This window comes from Doryrhamphus excisus, chromosome 18 (assembly GCF_030265055.1).
Source record: "Doryrhamphus excisus isolate RoL2022-K1 chromosome 18, RoL_Dexc_1.0, whole genome shotgun sequence".
Taxonomy (NCBI): Eukaryota; Metazoa; Chordata; class Actinopteri; order Syngnathiformes; family Syngnathidae; genus Doryrhamphus; species Doryrhamphus excisus.
The window spans coordinates 3,810,787-3,825,927 of NC_080483.1; the positions used below are offsets into that span (position 1 = coordinate 3,810,787).

Below are 15,141 nucleotides of genomic sequence, written 5' to 3' on the forward strand. Positions count from 1 at the left end.
TCTGGTCTTGCCTTCTTAGCAGACACAGGCTGAGAATCCTTTTGATTGGAGCTGAGGGATTTCCACATGGTGGTTTTAGACATTTCATCAGAGATATTAATATCAGAGGGATCACACCTGAGGAGCAAGGAAGGGAGGAGAGGAGCTCAGAAATGATGAAAGTAGTGGGAAGTGTCACAGTGTTAGTTAACAGGGTGTACTTCAAACCACACACACATGCAGGAAAGGTAAAGCATTTTAAGGATAGTGTGTGTCCGCATAAACACAATTGTATGTCAATCTGTATACATACTGTACATTTACAATCCGTCAAATCCATGCAACCCATGTTGCCATCACACCCAAAGTACAGGCGATCCTCGCATCACCAATTCCAACGTTACAATACTTCGTGGTGATGGCAATTCGTTTTGCAATGTTTTGTATTATGTCATACAGTCACACGTTTGCTTGTAGGGGTGTTTTGTTTTACATTTTGTGGTTATGGCTTTCAACGTTATGGCATTTATAGTTATAGTAGTTATGGCAATTTGTGTTACAAAATGTTGTGGTTATGACTTGTTCAACACGAGAATACAACATCCTAACTACATTTATAGGTCAGAAAATGTTTAGTAGGTCCCCTTTAAACAATGCCAAAGGTTCAGATAATGAGGTTTGCACATTTGGAAGTGAGCCCTGAAAGAAGTTTGGGATGGCTGAAAGCATTCGGTTTCAGAGGGTGTCGCAAAACTGTTCCTTTGTGATGTCACAGGGGAGGGGGTTCCTTATGCGCGTGGCTGTAAGCCTGATCAGCTCTTTGCCCTACACCAAGCTTTGCTTCTCGGTTTATGAGGGAAGCTCAGGCAGAAGTTATTGGAACAAGAAAAAAATATTTTCATCTGTCAACGGCATTTGACACTGGACTGTTTTGTGAACATAAACGGGAAATATCTGCCAAAGTGTTGCTGAAGCCAGAAGCAGTGTGCTCTTGCCGGCTCTCTCCAGCCAGTAGCTCATATGCTGCCAGTAGCTCCTAAACACTTTTCAATTAGCTCTCCAAAGACATTTATCAATTTATTATCAAACCCACTATATTAGAAAATGGGGTTCATTCATAGTTAGGAAGCATTTTGGGTGTGTGACCAATCACAGCGGAGTGGGTGTGCCCAGAGGTGGGCCGTGAGTGGAATACATTAAAACAAAGTTTTGGCGGGAAGCAAAAATCCAAGAAAATACAGCTGGAAAAGGTACAGATTCTGGAAGATCTAGAGAGTTTTCTGTGTAGATTATTGTGTGTAGCTGCTCTATAAGAATGCACAATTCAATACAAAGATACCCTTTAATCGGGTATACATGAATTTGCTGAATATTATTTAATTATTTTGATTGATAATATTTTGGAGAAGTCATGTCCTAGGATTGTCACATGACACTCTCTTTCTTCTCGTGGGGCTCACTGGCTGGGGTGGGTGGGGGCTCTTTGGCGCTGCCCCCACTGCAGCGCAGATGGCACCGCTTCCTGACCTGGTTCCTCTGTACTCAGGCAAACAAACATCTTGTGTATATGTGTGTGTGTATATGTGTCTTGTTGTTTTTTTTTAAATCTAAAGCACTTTGTGCTACATTTTATGTATGAAAAGTGCTCTACAAATAAAGTTTTATTGATTGATTGATTGACAACCACTCCTAAAAGTTTCCTATACGTCACTTGGGGACTTAATGAGATAAAGTTAAGCTCAATGCTTTAGAGGTTCCATTTTAGGACAGTTAATGTGTTTGTAAGGGTTAAATTTACACTGATACGGTATGCACTGTAATGACCATGCCCATGCTGTCCCCACCCACCTGGGGTCATGCGACTTTGAGGCCTGCATTGGCTGACTGCTCTCCATGGGAATCTGAACAGTTGCACCATCTTCGCTTTTGGTACCCAGCATAACCTGGGTTTCCTGCAGTAGACAATTGTTAATATTTGCAAATTAATCCTTTGTCATCCATATGTTCAACAAATACCTCCTCAATCGTTTTGGAAGCATCATCAAGGTTTTTCTTCTTCCATTCAGGCATGAGATCGTCCAGGTAACTGAGCTCCCGATCGGAGAAACAGAAGTCCAGCAGTTTGCGGATGAATACCAAAGCCAGCACCTACAGACAATAAAAGGAGAGAGACAATGCGGTTTGAGATAATGGACGTGCGACAGAGAGAGTGGTCCTCTCACCATCATGGGGAAGACAATCGCAGCAGGTGAGGTCTTGATGACCCACAGGAGAACTAGACAGGTTAGCTGTGTGAGCGTGAACAGATGAACCTTCCTCAAGGGAACGTGACGCAGATAGATAAAGTCTGGTTGGTGCTTGGCTGGCATCCCAAACAACTTCAGACGATCAAAGAACTGTAAGCAATATGTATGAGATATCACAGATGCATCAAGACTGTTAGATGGCACTTTTGAGTGCTTATTGAGCTATACCTGTATGCCCTTCAATGATGAGGCACCCATGTAAAGGAAGACACCATACAACACTGGCATCGGAATGAACTGTGGAACAAATGAAGGATTTTTTAAACAAAATGAATAAATACCCTTACTATAGTGTCACGCAAAATGAGGGTAAACTCACCTGAAGTGCTCCAGTCATGAACACAGAACATCCCATGAGCAAGAAGATGACCAGGCCGGTGAGTCTCTGCTCTCGGATGCCCAGAAAGCGAGGTTGCTCACCTGGAGCAGAGCTCTCTGACTCCAGCTTCAAACTGTTCACATGAGTGATGGACAAAACGGTCGCGGCTACAAACCATGGCAAGCCCATGATGGAGCACACGGCCAGCATGAGACCCACCATCAGGAGGTCCAAGTGGTAGCCGCAACCCTTCTGTGGAACAATTGCATACACAAAGTCAAAAGCCGAATTCATGTATGATTCATTGTCTTTTTTTTTCCACTGACGGCACCATCCAGAAGGTTGCAGGTATTACTTTTGATATTCTTTTTGTGGAAGAAGTGGAAGATTAGCACACTGAAAAAAATAAATGTACCAGCAATTTGTGCTCTTTCCGGTTTATGATAACAGCAGTTATTTGTTGGTCCATGAAGATGAGGATGGTGCAGAGAAGAGCCGGAATGGAGGCTGCCAGAACCGTCCACCAAGGGTTACGTCCTATTGGATTGATCAACCACCCTCGGTCTTCTCTAGTGGGCTGAAGGTGGCACACATGAAGGAGATGCAAACATCAACTGGAAGGTATGCACACAGTCGTTCTTGATTACCTGGAATTTGCTGGGAACCTTTAACTTCTGGGAGGGCACGCCGATGATGTAGTCGAGCAACACCATGACCACGATAGTGAGGAATACAGCAAAGTCACTGATCATGGACCGCACCTGTGTGACCCAGGAAACAACACTCAGACATTCTGGAAGTAAAAGCATCATTTTGATACAATTACTGTACAGCAGTAGCAGGGGAGTAGTATAGCATAAATGAGGGCTTTTCAAAGGGTGAGGTGACCCTGTGGTGCAGGTGCAGCAGATTTCTAAAAATAAACAAAAAAACATTTTTTTCAAAACTGCTAAGAAAGCACAAACTTGTATGGTATATACTATGTGGTGTCACACTTTGAAAACCCTGACCCAAGAAGGCAGGCCTTTTGCGGATTACCTTGGTGGGGAAGTATCGACTCGTTTTGAACTGTTTGAGGAACGCTGACAAGAAGAAGGTGGAGAAGAACAAGATGACAGACCAGAAGAGGACATCTGGGGTATAGGGTCCATGGTGGCCGCATGCCGTACCGACAAAATCTCCCTCGAGGCTCAAACACTCCTGTAGAGAGATGATAAAAATGCAGCATCACAAATAGTTTGATGGAAGACTTCTATGCTGTGTTAGGTGAGTACAGCATACAGTGTATAAGTAAGTAAGTGTAGTATGACTGAGGTGGAAAAGTTCATTGAGCATTCAAAAAACAACCATGTGCTCAGTGGAGAAAAGCAAATCGATGGAATGTCCTTATTAGTGCCTACAGAGAGGTGAGTTGCTTTGGAGAGACTGAAGGGGTCAGTTGCTTGTTAACAAATGCAAACATGGAACTTGTGCATGTGTTGACATAGGTTACCTTGACAGTGAGGTTGGCCCAAGGTACGTCTGCAGCAGTGATATTTCTCTTGCTCCACAGTTCAACGGTTTTATTGCTGGGATGAGCTGGCTCTGCACACTGGCAGCTAAAGTCAGAGAGAAGGCAATAAAAATTAAGCATGGACCATGAACCAAATTAATTTCTTTCAGACACACAAAAATAAGAGCAAAAATACTTTATGTTATCAAAACAATATAATTAATAATACTTCCAAATTCCCTGTGACCACTTAAGATGTGCAGTGTGGACTACTCTATGCCAGATTATCAATTGTTCCCTGCCTGTCTCCTGTGCATCCTTGCCTTGTGCTACCCCGCCGTGCTTTCTGTCAAACCTGTATAGTGTTTGTGAATACCTTGTATTCCCTGCTTCTCCGGCAGTGGTTAATATCTTGTTGACTAAGTTTTCAGCAGCCCTTTTTGTTATACTTTCTTTAAAATTAAGTTACCAGCCTTAATTTTAGGCTAGGTCGCCTCCTAGCAAGACCGAACCTTTATCTTTTCGGCTCTCTGGCAATCACCATGAATTAATTAGATTCTACATCATACCTTCTCAATTTGCGCCTGTGGTTCTTGGGTTAACCTGGCACAAGGTACATAATTTTTTGGTGGATTGGGGTAAGACCCGCATAGCTAATTGTAGCAGCTACTGTTACGTTAATTGCCTGCGCTCTGCAGTGACCGAGAGTGAGAAGGTGGCACACACAGAGGAAATCAATATGTCTGGTGTTCCTAGCGAATACCTAGCCCAAGCCCAATATACCTAGCGAATACCTAGCCCAAGTATTCAGTAAAGACAAGCCTTTGAGTTTGCCACCTCATCAGCCATATGACTACGCCATTAAGCTGCTCCCGGATGCTCCTTTGCCCAACTCCAGACATATTTTGGGCCTGGAGCAAAAGGCACTCAGGGACTATATCTTTTCCTTGTTAGCTTCTGGTTTCATCTGTCCTTCTTCCTCCCCGTTGGGAGTGAGGGGTTCTTTTTTGTTGAGAAGAAAGCTAAGTCTCTTGGTCCTTGTATCAATTACCTTGGACTCAATTAAATTACTGTCAAAAATATGCTATCTTTATGGGCTGAGCATTTTCTTCCCTTCAGTCTGCTAAGATATTTACCAAACTGGATCTTTATATCACCTGGTACGGACAAGAGATGCGAACGAATGGAAGACCACATTCAATACTCCGTTAGGGCATTTTGAACAGCATGCCGTTCGACCTTACCATTGCTCCAGCCATGTTCCAGAACCTTTGTGACATGCTTAACCAGTTTTGTTTCGTTTATCTTGAAGATATCGTAACATTTTCTGACTCTTTGATGGAACATGTACTAGAGTGCCTTCTTGAGAATCACCTCTATGTTGAGGCAGAGAAGTGCGAGCCACTCATCATCCGTCTCATTTGTGGAGAAGGGCAAGCTTAGAGCCGATCCCGCCAAGGTACAAAGCACTTGCAGAGGTTCCTAGGGTGTGCAAATTTCTACAGGAGATTAGGAGATTCATTCGCAATTTCAGCAGTATGGCGGGACCAGGCTGACATCCACTAAGGTACTTTTTGTATTGACCTCAGCGGCTGAGGCAATGTTTATTAAGCTTAAATCTTTGTTTACTTCTGCTCCGGTTCTCACTCATCCTGACCCATTTATGCAATTTTTTACAGTATTACAGTAGTGCGGTCCTGTCCTCGTGGCCCTTGGTCGACCAGTGACTCCATCCATGTGCATTCTTCGTGTTGCCTCACCACAGTAGAGGGGAACTGCGACATGGGGAATCGTGAGCTGCTGGCCATTGAGCTCGCACTGCAGAAGTGGAGGCATTGGCTGGAGGGCGTGGCCAACTCATCAAGCCTGCTAGTCATTATTCCTCACAAGATTTGACTTCACTCCAACCTACCGACCCGGATCACGGAACATTAAGCCTGATGGACTCTCTCCAGAGTGTTTGGCCCGGGTGAGACGGCGAAAACCCCAGACTCCATCATACCTGCAGCCAGAGTGTGTGCCAGAGCCAAGGTGTCACCGCCCACCCGCTGGATTACTCCAACCATTGCCCATGCCCTCCCTGGGGTCACATATTGCTCTGGACTTTGTTACTGGACTTCCTACTGCTCAAGGTAAAACCATTATACGCAGACTTTCCAACATGGCACACTTCATAGCCCTGTGCAAGCTACCTTCTGGCTTGGTGACCGCCCAGCTGCTAGTCAAGCATGTGTTCCGCCTGCATGGAATTCATATGGACCTGGTCTCTGACAGAGTGCCCCAATTCACCTCCTAGGTCGGGAAGGTGCTCTGCAAGGCCTTGGGGACATCTGTCAGTTTATCCTCTGGACAACGGCCAGACGGAGTCAGCCAACCAGGATTTGGAAGCCGCCCTGCAGTGCGTTTGCCACCGGCACCCCTCCTGGTGGTCGTCCTGTCTCCCCTGGGTGGAGTACACTCATCGTCATGTTCTGGGGTGCTGCGTTGTTGCCACCTGTCTGTTTCTGGTTGCAGTGCATTTACGTTTTCCTGCATTTTTTTGTTATACTTTCTTCCTGCTTGGTTTTCAGCAGCCCTTTTTGTTATACTTTCTTCCTGCTTGGTTTTAAGCAGCGTCTTTTGTTTTGTACTACATTTTTCCTGTGGTTACGCCTGATGATGCAGATTTCTTGTGCATCAAGGATGTACCATCACGGACAAAAATGATGCGAGGGGCCCCTTTGATATATTTAACATTTTGCAACACAGAGGAAGACAAAAGTATGCCATGGGCCAATAAAACAATCTTAAGGCCCTGAGGTGAATATAAAATAAAAAATCCTGAGGTGAATATACGTCAAGTCATCGTGGATTGTCTTCCTTATTCTGTACCACAGGATTTTCAATGCAGACCCCTCTCCAGGTTGTGGAGGGGCAACATTAGCAAGATTAAATTCCTAGATGGTTTTTACCCTCATTATGAAATTGCAACTTGAAATTGCAATTTCATTGACCCGGTGACAGGTTATTTTACTAACCACAGTCTAAAAATGTAACGTGTAGGGTGCTTTGTTTGTTTTCCATAGTACACGTCAAATGGATTAGTTTGTTATAAACAATACGAGACAGTAAATGAAAACAAAAAGCAATCATACAAAAACGGGTGCATACCAAGATGGACAGTACTTAGATTTGAAAGAATTTCAATTTATATGATTTCTTGCTAAGTTCTCATTCAAAATTGTAGGATTGTGTGCCTCACTATGCCAGCGTCAGCTTGTCCAGATCACTGTGCTTGTTGAAGGGGTAAATCTCTCCCAGGTGGAACAGCTTCTCCAAGGCCTCGTAGATGAAGATGATGCAGATGAGGGCAGCGAAGGCCTCCTCTGTGAAGCGAGTGATGTAGCACACCAGAGTGCTGGCGTCTGTGGCCACCAGCACCAAACACAGCAGTGCCGTCCACAGGCCAATGCAGGTCCTCAGCGACAAGTAGGAGAGGTCATAGTCCCTAGAGAGCAAAGGGGACATTGTGTCATCACAGAAGATGTCACAATATGAGGAAGTTGTCACGACATACTTGCAGAATTTGAAGAGGATCTTCTCAAACACCAGCACGGGTCCTGTGCTCCCTAGAATGGTGAGAGGTTGGCCGGCAAACAGCGAGTAGGCGACCCCAGTCATGGATGCACCGAGTAAGGATTCAATGGCACTCTGGAACACACATACCGTACATAATATCTTGCTCATGAGTACTAATCAATCATCTTAAAAGTGCAAAACATGTTAAATCTTACAATGCGTCCCTCTGTTGCCTCTCCCAGAAGCCCACCAAAGGTGATGACTGGTGACATGCAAGCACAGTATAGGAAGAGAAAAGAGGCCACACACTGCAGGCTGAGGCCATCTTTAAAATCGCTCAGATAGAAGGGAGCCTTCCTCTTGATATCCATTATCAGACCACCAAACAACCTGGTGACAACATCATCAGACAGGGCTGTGCCTACTACAAGTAACTGTATTTATTAAGGCATAATTTGATCTGAAGTTTCAAGGCTGCTCTTTGTCATTTATCCTTTGACAAACAGAAATGTAAAAATGTATTGGGATGGACCCAAATGTAGCACAAGTCCAAGGATTAAGTGGTATGTCTCAAGTTCTTTGTTCTCATTTTTTTTCCAACTGTCCATGACTCACCGTCCAGTTCTCTGCAGCTCCGGCCCATGGTGCTCAGCATGGGGATCTTCCTCGACCTGGTAGGCTGTGCCATTAGGGATGCCAGGCATCTTCCTCTTCTCCTACAATGACCACCAAACAGACAAAAACAAGGTCAATTACAGCGAATCCCCACACATTCATGACCCCCTGCATATTTGCTGATTTTTGGTCATTTAAAAAATTTACATATGCCGTTTAGAAATAATATAAATTTCTCCAATACTTTGTATTTAATAAATAGACATTTCTCTAAAGGTTTCTGAAATTGTTGATTGTTTAAAAAATAAATAAAACAATGAAAAATATACTGAATGAATTAAAAAAAAAAGTGGCCTTTGTGGTAAACGCTTCCATACATATCTAGATACACAAGTTAAGATACAAATCAAAACTGACTTATTAGGTCAATTTGATACAGTGTACACACTAGGGGTGTGAATCTCAGCACCGAGGACGATTCGATACACATCTCAATGAACTGCCAGTGATACGATACTTAAACGATACATGAAATTTTCTGGCGATACGATGCAATACGATTCACCCTCTTCACAATGCAATAATCATTTATTTCAAATCAACGCAATCTGATATGATATGGTGCAATTTCTTGCGATATGATGCAATTCAACATGATGCAAATAAGCAAAGGGAAAAAAATGGAATTCAGTATGGTCCTACAAAAAGTATTTGGCTTTATTCCTTCTAGGTACTTGGCAGTAAATTCAACAAAAGTGCTGTTTGTCTTTTTTGCTATGTACCACTTCTTGATAATTCTTTTTACCATCTTAAAACAGCAACGACTTTTTAAAAACAACTTTCCTCACACTTTCACATCAGCTATGCAATTACAAGAGCAGTGGTTCAGTGGTGGATAAAACAAGTATACAATAATTACTGCTGTAAAAGAGCAAAGTTAAAGTGACACTTTCAACAGTGCAATCAATGTTTGTTTATATTCCTATCTGCAAAACATACTGCCAATATGAGTGCACGAGGAGGTAGGCTAATGCAGTAGTGACGAGCAGAAAGTGTAAAACAACTTATACCCTTTTAAAATTGTTTCAAAATTCAGGAAAAAGCCAACTGCTGTGCTGTTCTAATGTCACCTGCTGTGCTGAACACTCGTTCGGGGGGGCACTTGTTGCAGGGACGGACAAATTGCTTCTGGACAATTTGGAAGGCAGCGGAAGATCGCTGTATCGATTAATGGCAATTATTTTCCTTAGTACACACCCTTAGTACACACAATACAATTAGATTCTATATGATTCAACAAGGCTGCATGGGGGTCGAGTGGTTAGCGCACAGACCCGAGTTGAATCCCACCCTCGGCCATCTCTGTGTGGAGTTTGCATGTTCTCCCCGTGCATGCGTGGGTTTTCTCCGGGTACTCCGGTTTCCTCCCACATTCCAAAAACATGCTAGCTTAATTGGTGACTCCAAATTGTCCATAGGTATGAATGTGAGTGTGAATGGTTGTTTATCTATATTTGCCTTGTGATTGGTCGGCGACGAGTCCAGGGTGTACCCCGCCTCTCGCCCGAAGACTCCAGCTCCCCCGCGACCCACGTGAGGATAAGTGGTAGAAAATGAATGAATGAATGATTCAAAAATTACATTTGTTGATGTTGATGTTAATCTTACATTATAATATATATATATATAGTATATATACACACACACATATATGTATATATACACACAAACTAAAGAAATAAAAAAATATAATAATAATAATAATAGTAATAACATTTTTACAATTGCAATTTTCGCAATTATGTTATCTTTTTTAATTTACAATAAATTATAATTTAATAATTAAAGATTCCTTTAATGTTTTCAAATGATACTCTTTGAATAATATTTTTTCCACAAAAAAAAGAAAAAAATTATCTTGTTAAAATCCTCAAAATGACATCTACACCTTCTCCCTCATTAAAAGAAGAAAGAACAAACAACAACCACAAAACCATTATTTTGTCTTATATTTGTGGGAAGTTATTACATTTACAGATTTTCACTTTCCCACATCTGTAATAATTTCCTGCAAATGTAATAGTTATTACATTTACATCTCCCGTTTCCAGCAGATTGCTGTCATCGAACTGGCCTGGAGGTACAGGAGTCAGCCCCACTTTCTGAGTAAGTAGAGTCGCTGGAGTGAGAATGACTGGATTCTCAGCATCTGTTGATACTGAAGTCAAAGGCCTTGTGTTGACGATTGCTGTGACCTCAGCCATGAATGTCACAAGAACTTCACGCGTAAGTCTGGCGGCTCCAGAGCACCTTCTTGTGTATGCAGCCTTCTGAGTCAATTTGGAGTTCTTTGCAGGCTCCTACGAAGTTGGTTTCACAGTCTTGTGGTCTGTTCAGACCTGAACAGTTTCACAGGGCCTCGTGTTGCTAGGAAGCGCCTGAGGGCATTGATGAAGGAGGAAGTGTCCATCGACTCCAAGACTTTGATGTGTATTGCCCTTGAAGTCATACACACAAAGATGACCGCCCATCGCTTGCTGTTTGCTTGGCCTCCTCTTGTCCTTCGTGAAGTCACAGACCAAGGGCCGAACACATCCTAACCCTACATAGGTAAAGGGGGGGTCCACACTTGTGCCATTCTTTGCTCTTTTTTCCCTCGTAACTTGCGACATATTACACAGGTGTGGATCCTACTGCTCACAGCTCTCTTTCCCCCAACTATCCAAAAGCCTGCAGCCCTTATAGCTCCTTCTGTGAAGAGCCGACCCTGGTGATGAACCACTTCGTGAAAGTGCCTGATCAGCAGTGTAGCAATATGTTGCTTGCCTGGAACCAGAATGGGATGGGGTTCATCAGAAGTAATTTCTGCCTTGGCAAGACAACCTCCAACTCTGAGGAGCCCCTGCGAGTCCATGACGGGACAGTTTGCTGAGCTGGCTGTGCTTGGGAATTGACTTTCCAGCTTGAATGCATTGTATTTCCTCACCGTAGACTTCCCTTTGCAAGATGAGAATCACTACCGCTTTGGCCTGCTCACACTGGACCTTGGTTAGAGCCTTGTCGCAGATGTGCCAGCCACTGCAAGGATTGTCCTTGAACGCTCGTACAAAGGAGCGTGCAATGTGTTATAGTAGTGCCACAGCTCACATGAGAGATGTCCAACTTGAGAAACGTTCAAACCGTGCACTACCGAGCATGCTGACAGAGAGTTTGGTGGCACACACATTTACTGCAGGGCGAACTTCCACATCTCTTTCAGGGTCAATTAGCTGGAATGGTTCTGCATTTGGCTAAACTTTTTGGACGTGAGTGAAGAAAGATGTGCCAGTTAGCTAGAGAGCTAGCTGATTGGCTGACACAGCTCTGGTGGCATGGTCAGCGGGGTTTTGGTCGGTGCAAACGTAATTCCATTGGCTCACTTGTGTAGATCGTCTGATCCGTTAGACTCGATTATGCACATAAACAGGGCTCTACCAAAAATGACTTGCCCATGGGGAATCCTTAAGGTGAGAACTACTTGCCCGAACTTGCCCCATGTAAAATGAAAAGACTGCCATAATGATATCATCTCATTTTTGTGGCATCACATGAGATTCTCAAATAAAAATTAAATTATTATTATTAATTATTGTGGTTGTTTTCCTACATAGATCATGACGTTGCATGGAAATCTGGATTGTCAAGAGACTTCTCGGCACTTTGCCTTGATAAATAAAGTAAGCAGTGATATTTATAAGTTGTGCACCACAATGAAACATTATTGGATAGACACATTTGTGTACTAGTAAAGTGTTTTTAATCCAGAAAAAAATGCTCAATGGTCAAACAATGATTTGTGAAGCAAAGGTGAGAAAAATACACAGAGAAATGGAAGCACTAGATTTTGTAGCTTGTGCAAAATCAGCACTTGGTATTGGATCTAATCGGTGGTGTTTCATTGTGACCACTTCAAATTGTCACAGCAATGTGATTCACTCACCTGTGCCATCATTTGATTTGCTGCCACTAATAAAATACTTGTTTAGGAGGCACTGGTTCATCACTTTTTGCTGTTTTCCTTCACACGTTATGAAGAATTAGACCATGTTGGCAGGGACGCCATATAGATGTTTTCCTAGTCAAACGATCGGTGATTGGTTGATCTCGACACTGTGGATTTCGGACCGCGGTTGAAATAAACAATTCTGATTGGTCCATTTCAAGATTTGCAAGGATTGGATTGCAAATTACCACCGGAATTACGCAGTCCGTGTTTTACCAACACTCAACGAGAAAAAAAACTCTTGGCAGTATGGCATGCCAAAGTGCACTTGCCCGACGGGAATATCACTGATTGGATTTACTTGCCCCAATTTTGTTTTAACTTGCCCTGGGCCATCGGTACATCGTTATTGTCGAGCCCTGCACATAAATATAAAATCGTCTTGAGTCATTGGATATGTAGCCAAGTACTACCTTGCTGTCAGAGAAGACTTTGACGTCGTCCACTTTGATGTCCAGTTCCTCTACAATCACCTCACTCAGCTCCACTGCAGCACTGCCGCACAAAGCTCGAGTCTGGGTACTGTGATGTCAGGTTTGGGGGCTAGTTTGGCTTTGCCGAGAATGAAGCCTACTACACTTTGTCCCTCAGCGGTGAAGGATTGTCTGTGTGTTTGTCTCCTATTTTTTTGTATCTCACCATATAACTATGCACTACATTTAATCAAGTAGAACCAAGCAGCCTTGGGCAAATCACAGGACACATAGCGCGTCCGTGAATGCTGACAGGTGCAGCAAATCCTAGAGGGTCAAACTAACAGTTGATAATTGACAGCACGCCGCGTTGCGTGAATGTTTTTTCACTAGATGAGACATGAAAGGTGAAAGTGTCTGTGGCCAGATCCCATCCAAGACCCAGACTGTGTTGCAGTGGTGGAGAATCATGACCAATGTCAAGGTCTTTTAGGCCTTTAGCTATGTCTTCCCCTGGGAAAGCCTTCATGACGTCAGACACGTTAGTGCTGATTTTGTGGAGCCTGAGGTTCGACTGTGCTAACATGTTTTGTGTTCTTTTCAGCACGTCGATTGCCTTCTTTGCATCAGGAAATTATTTCAAACCATCATCCACATAGAAGTGACGTTCCACAAAGCGTCGAGCTTCTGTACCAAACTCTCGCTCACCTTCGATAGCAGTCCTCTTCAACCCATAACTTGCGACGGCTGGTGAAGGACGGTTGCCAAAAACATGGACCTTCATGCGGAACTCCAGCACTTCGCCATTGAGATCATGGTCCCTGAACCACAAGAACCGAAGGAAGTTGCGGTGATCCTCTCTGACTACGAAGCTGTGGAACATTTGCTGAATGTCGGACATGACAGCAACTGGTTCACTTCTGAACCGGAGGAAGACTCCAATCAGGCTGTGTTCAAATCTGGACCTTGTAACAACACCTCATTCAAAGATATGCCATTGTACTGTGCGCTTGAGTCGAACACAACTCTGATTTGTTTCGGCTTTTTTGGGTGGTAGATTCCAAAGCTTGGTGGGTACCAACACTCTTGATCTTTCTCCAGTGCCGGTGCAACTTTGGCATGACTATTGCATGAAATCCACAAAGTGGTCCTTCATCTCAGGCTTCCTCAGTAGAGTTCGGCGGAGGAGCATGAGGCGACTGAGTGCTTGTTGCCTATTGTTTGGCAGACGCTGCCTGGGACTACGGAACGGGAGAGGAGCCACCCAACTGTTGGAGCTGTCCTTGGTGAACTCTTTATTCATGATGCCGAGGAAGATTTCATCTTCGACCGAAGAGCATGTCTTGAGGGTATAAGGCAGGGGTGTCAAACATACGGCCCGCGGGCCGGAACCGGCCCCCAAGGAGGTTCGATCAGGCCCGCAGGATAATTTGAAAGTGGAAAAAATGCAAAAAAGACATGGAATTAATATTTTTAATTCGCTGCAATTCATGGATTATCCGCTAAGGGGCGCACTCTTTCCATCAGAGTAGAAGACAAGCCGCATCACTGAGACAGACTGAAAACAGCAGGCGGTATCAATGCGCCATCTGCTGCTTGTTACAACGTTGTTAATACCTTGGTCTCTACCTCTCCGCTACACCCTCATTAGCCAAAATGTCGTTATCCAAACGGAGAAAATTAGATAAGGAGTGTAGATTTTTCAAAGAAAAATGGACCACGTCCTATTTATTTACAGAGATGCATGGAAAACCTTTGTGCAGGGTGTGTTTGCAACAAGTTTCGGTATTGAAGGAATATAATATTCGACGCCACTACGAGACTCATCACAGCGAAAAATATGACGGCTTACTGTTTGCATTGAAAGAATACAGCTCTGTGAAGATGAATCCTTACTGTGGTGATTTAAAAAATGTGCAGTTTAATGTTAGTCAGCAGCTTCAAAACAACATCAGTTCATACAACTCCATAAATTTTCAGTATATATTGTATATGTATGTATTTTTCATGTATGAAGTTTACAGATTTACAGAACAGGCGAACACTTTCTTCATTACACATTTAAAATCACTCTCCTTAGTTTGTAAGGTGTACGCAGGGATTACATTTAGATTTTATATGCGTATGTGTAAGTGGTTTAAAAATCCCTTTCTTTAAAAGTCTCATTTAATCTTAAAGTGCATTACTATATTTTTCAGTACCAATTAAAGTTTTGTGCCTTTGTACAATCAGTGGGATCAGTTGCAATGCATATTTGTGAATGATAAAAGTAAATTGCACATTTGTCTAAGGAAATATGAGGTGTTTCATGAAATGTTTTGTAAAAGGATAGTTCATTAAATTTCAATATTTTCCTAATGTTCTTGTGCTTCTTTACACCAAAACAAAGGAAAGACATGATATTTTTTGTTATTTAT

The 15,141-nt window shown here is 43.1% G+C and overlaps 1 protein-coding gene across 4 annotated transcripts in view; it reads right to left on the reverse strand.

The window, feature by feature from the left end:
• The window catches only part of slc4a8 (solute carrier family 4 member 8), a 64,496-nt gene that overhangs the window by 3,915 nt on the left and 45,440 nt on the right, over positions 1–15,141 (reverse strand). For 3 of the 4 annotated variants that reach the window (XM_058055939.1, XM_058055935.1, XM_058055937.1), the window contains 14 exons: positions 8,270–8,370; positions 7,870–8,044; positions 7,653–7,786; positions 7,338–7,583; positions 4,097–4,202; positions 3,643–3,804; positions 3,252–3,365; positions 3,020–3,181; positions 2,605–2,856; positions 2,454–2,522; positions 2,202–2,375; positions 1,996–2,127; positions 1,828–1,931; positions 12–117 (listed from right to left, as the gene is read on the reverse strand). In XM_058055939.1, coding sequence (XP_057911922.1) covers positions 12–117; positions 1,828–1,931; positions 1,996–2,127; positions 2,202–2,375; positions 2,454–2,522; positions 2,605–2,856; positions 3,020–3,181; positions 3,252–3,365; positions 3,643–3,804; positions 4,097–4,202; positions 7,338–7,583; positions 7,653–7,786; positions 7,870–8,044; positions 8,270–8,370 — 2,037 coding nt within the window. The remainder of the gene's footprint in view (positions 1–11; positions 118–1,827; positions 1,932–1,995; positions 2,128–2,201; positions 2,376–2,453; positions 2,523–2,604; positions 2,857–3,019; positions 3,182–3,251; positions 3,366–3,642; positions 3,805–4,096; positions 4,203–7,337; positions 7,584–7,652; positions 7,787–7,869; positions 8,045–8,269; positions 8,371–15,141) is intronic. The other variant, XM_058055936.1, reaches the window with a different exon arrangement.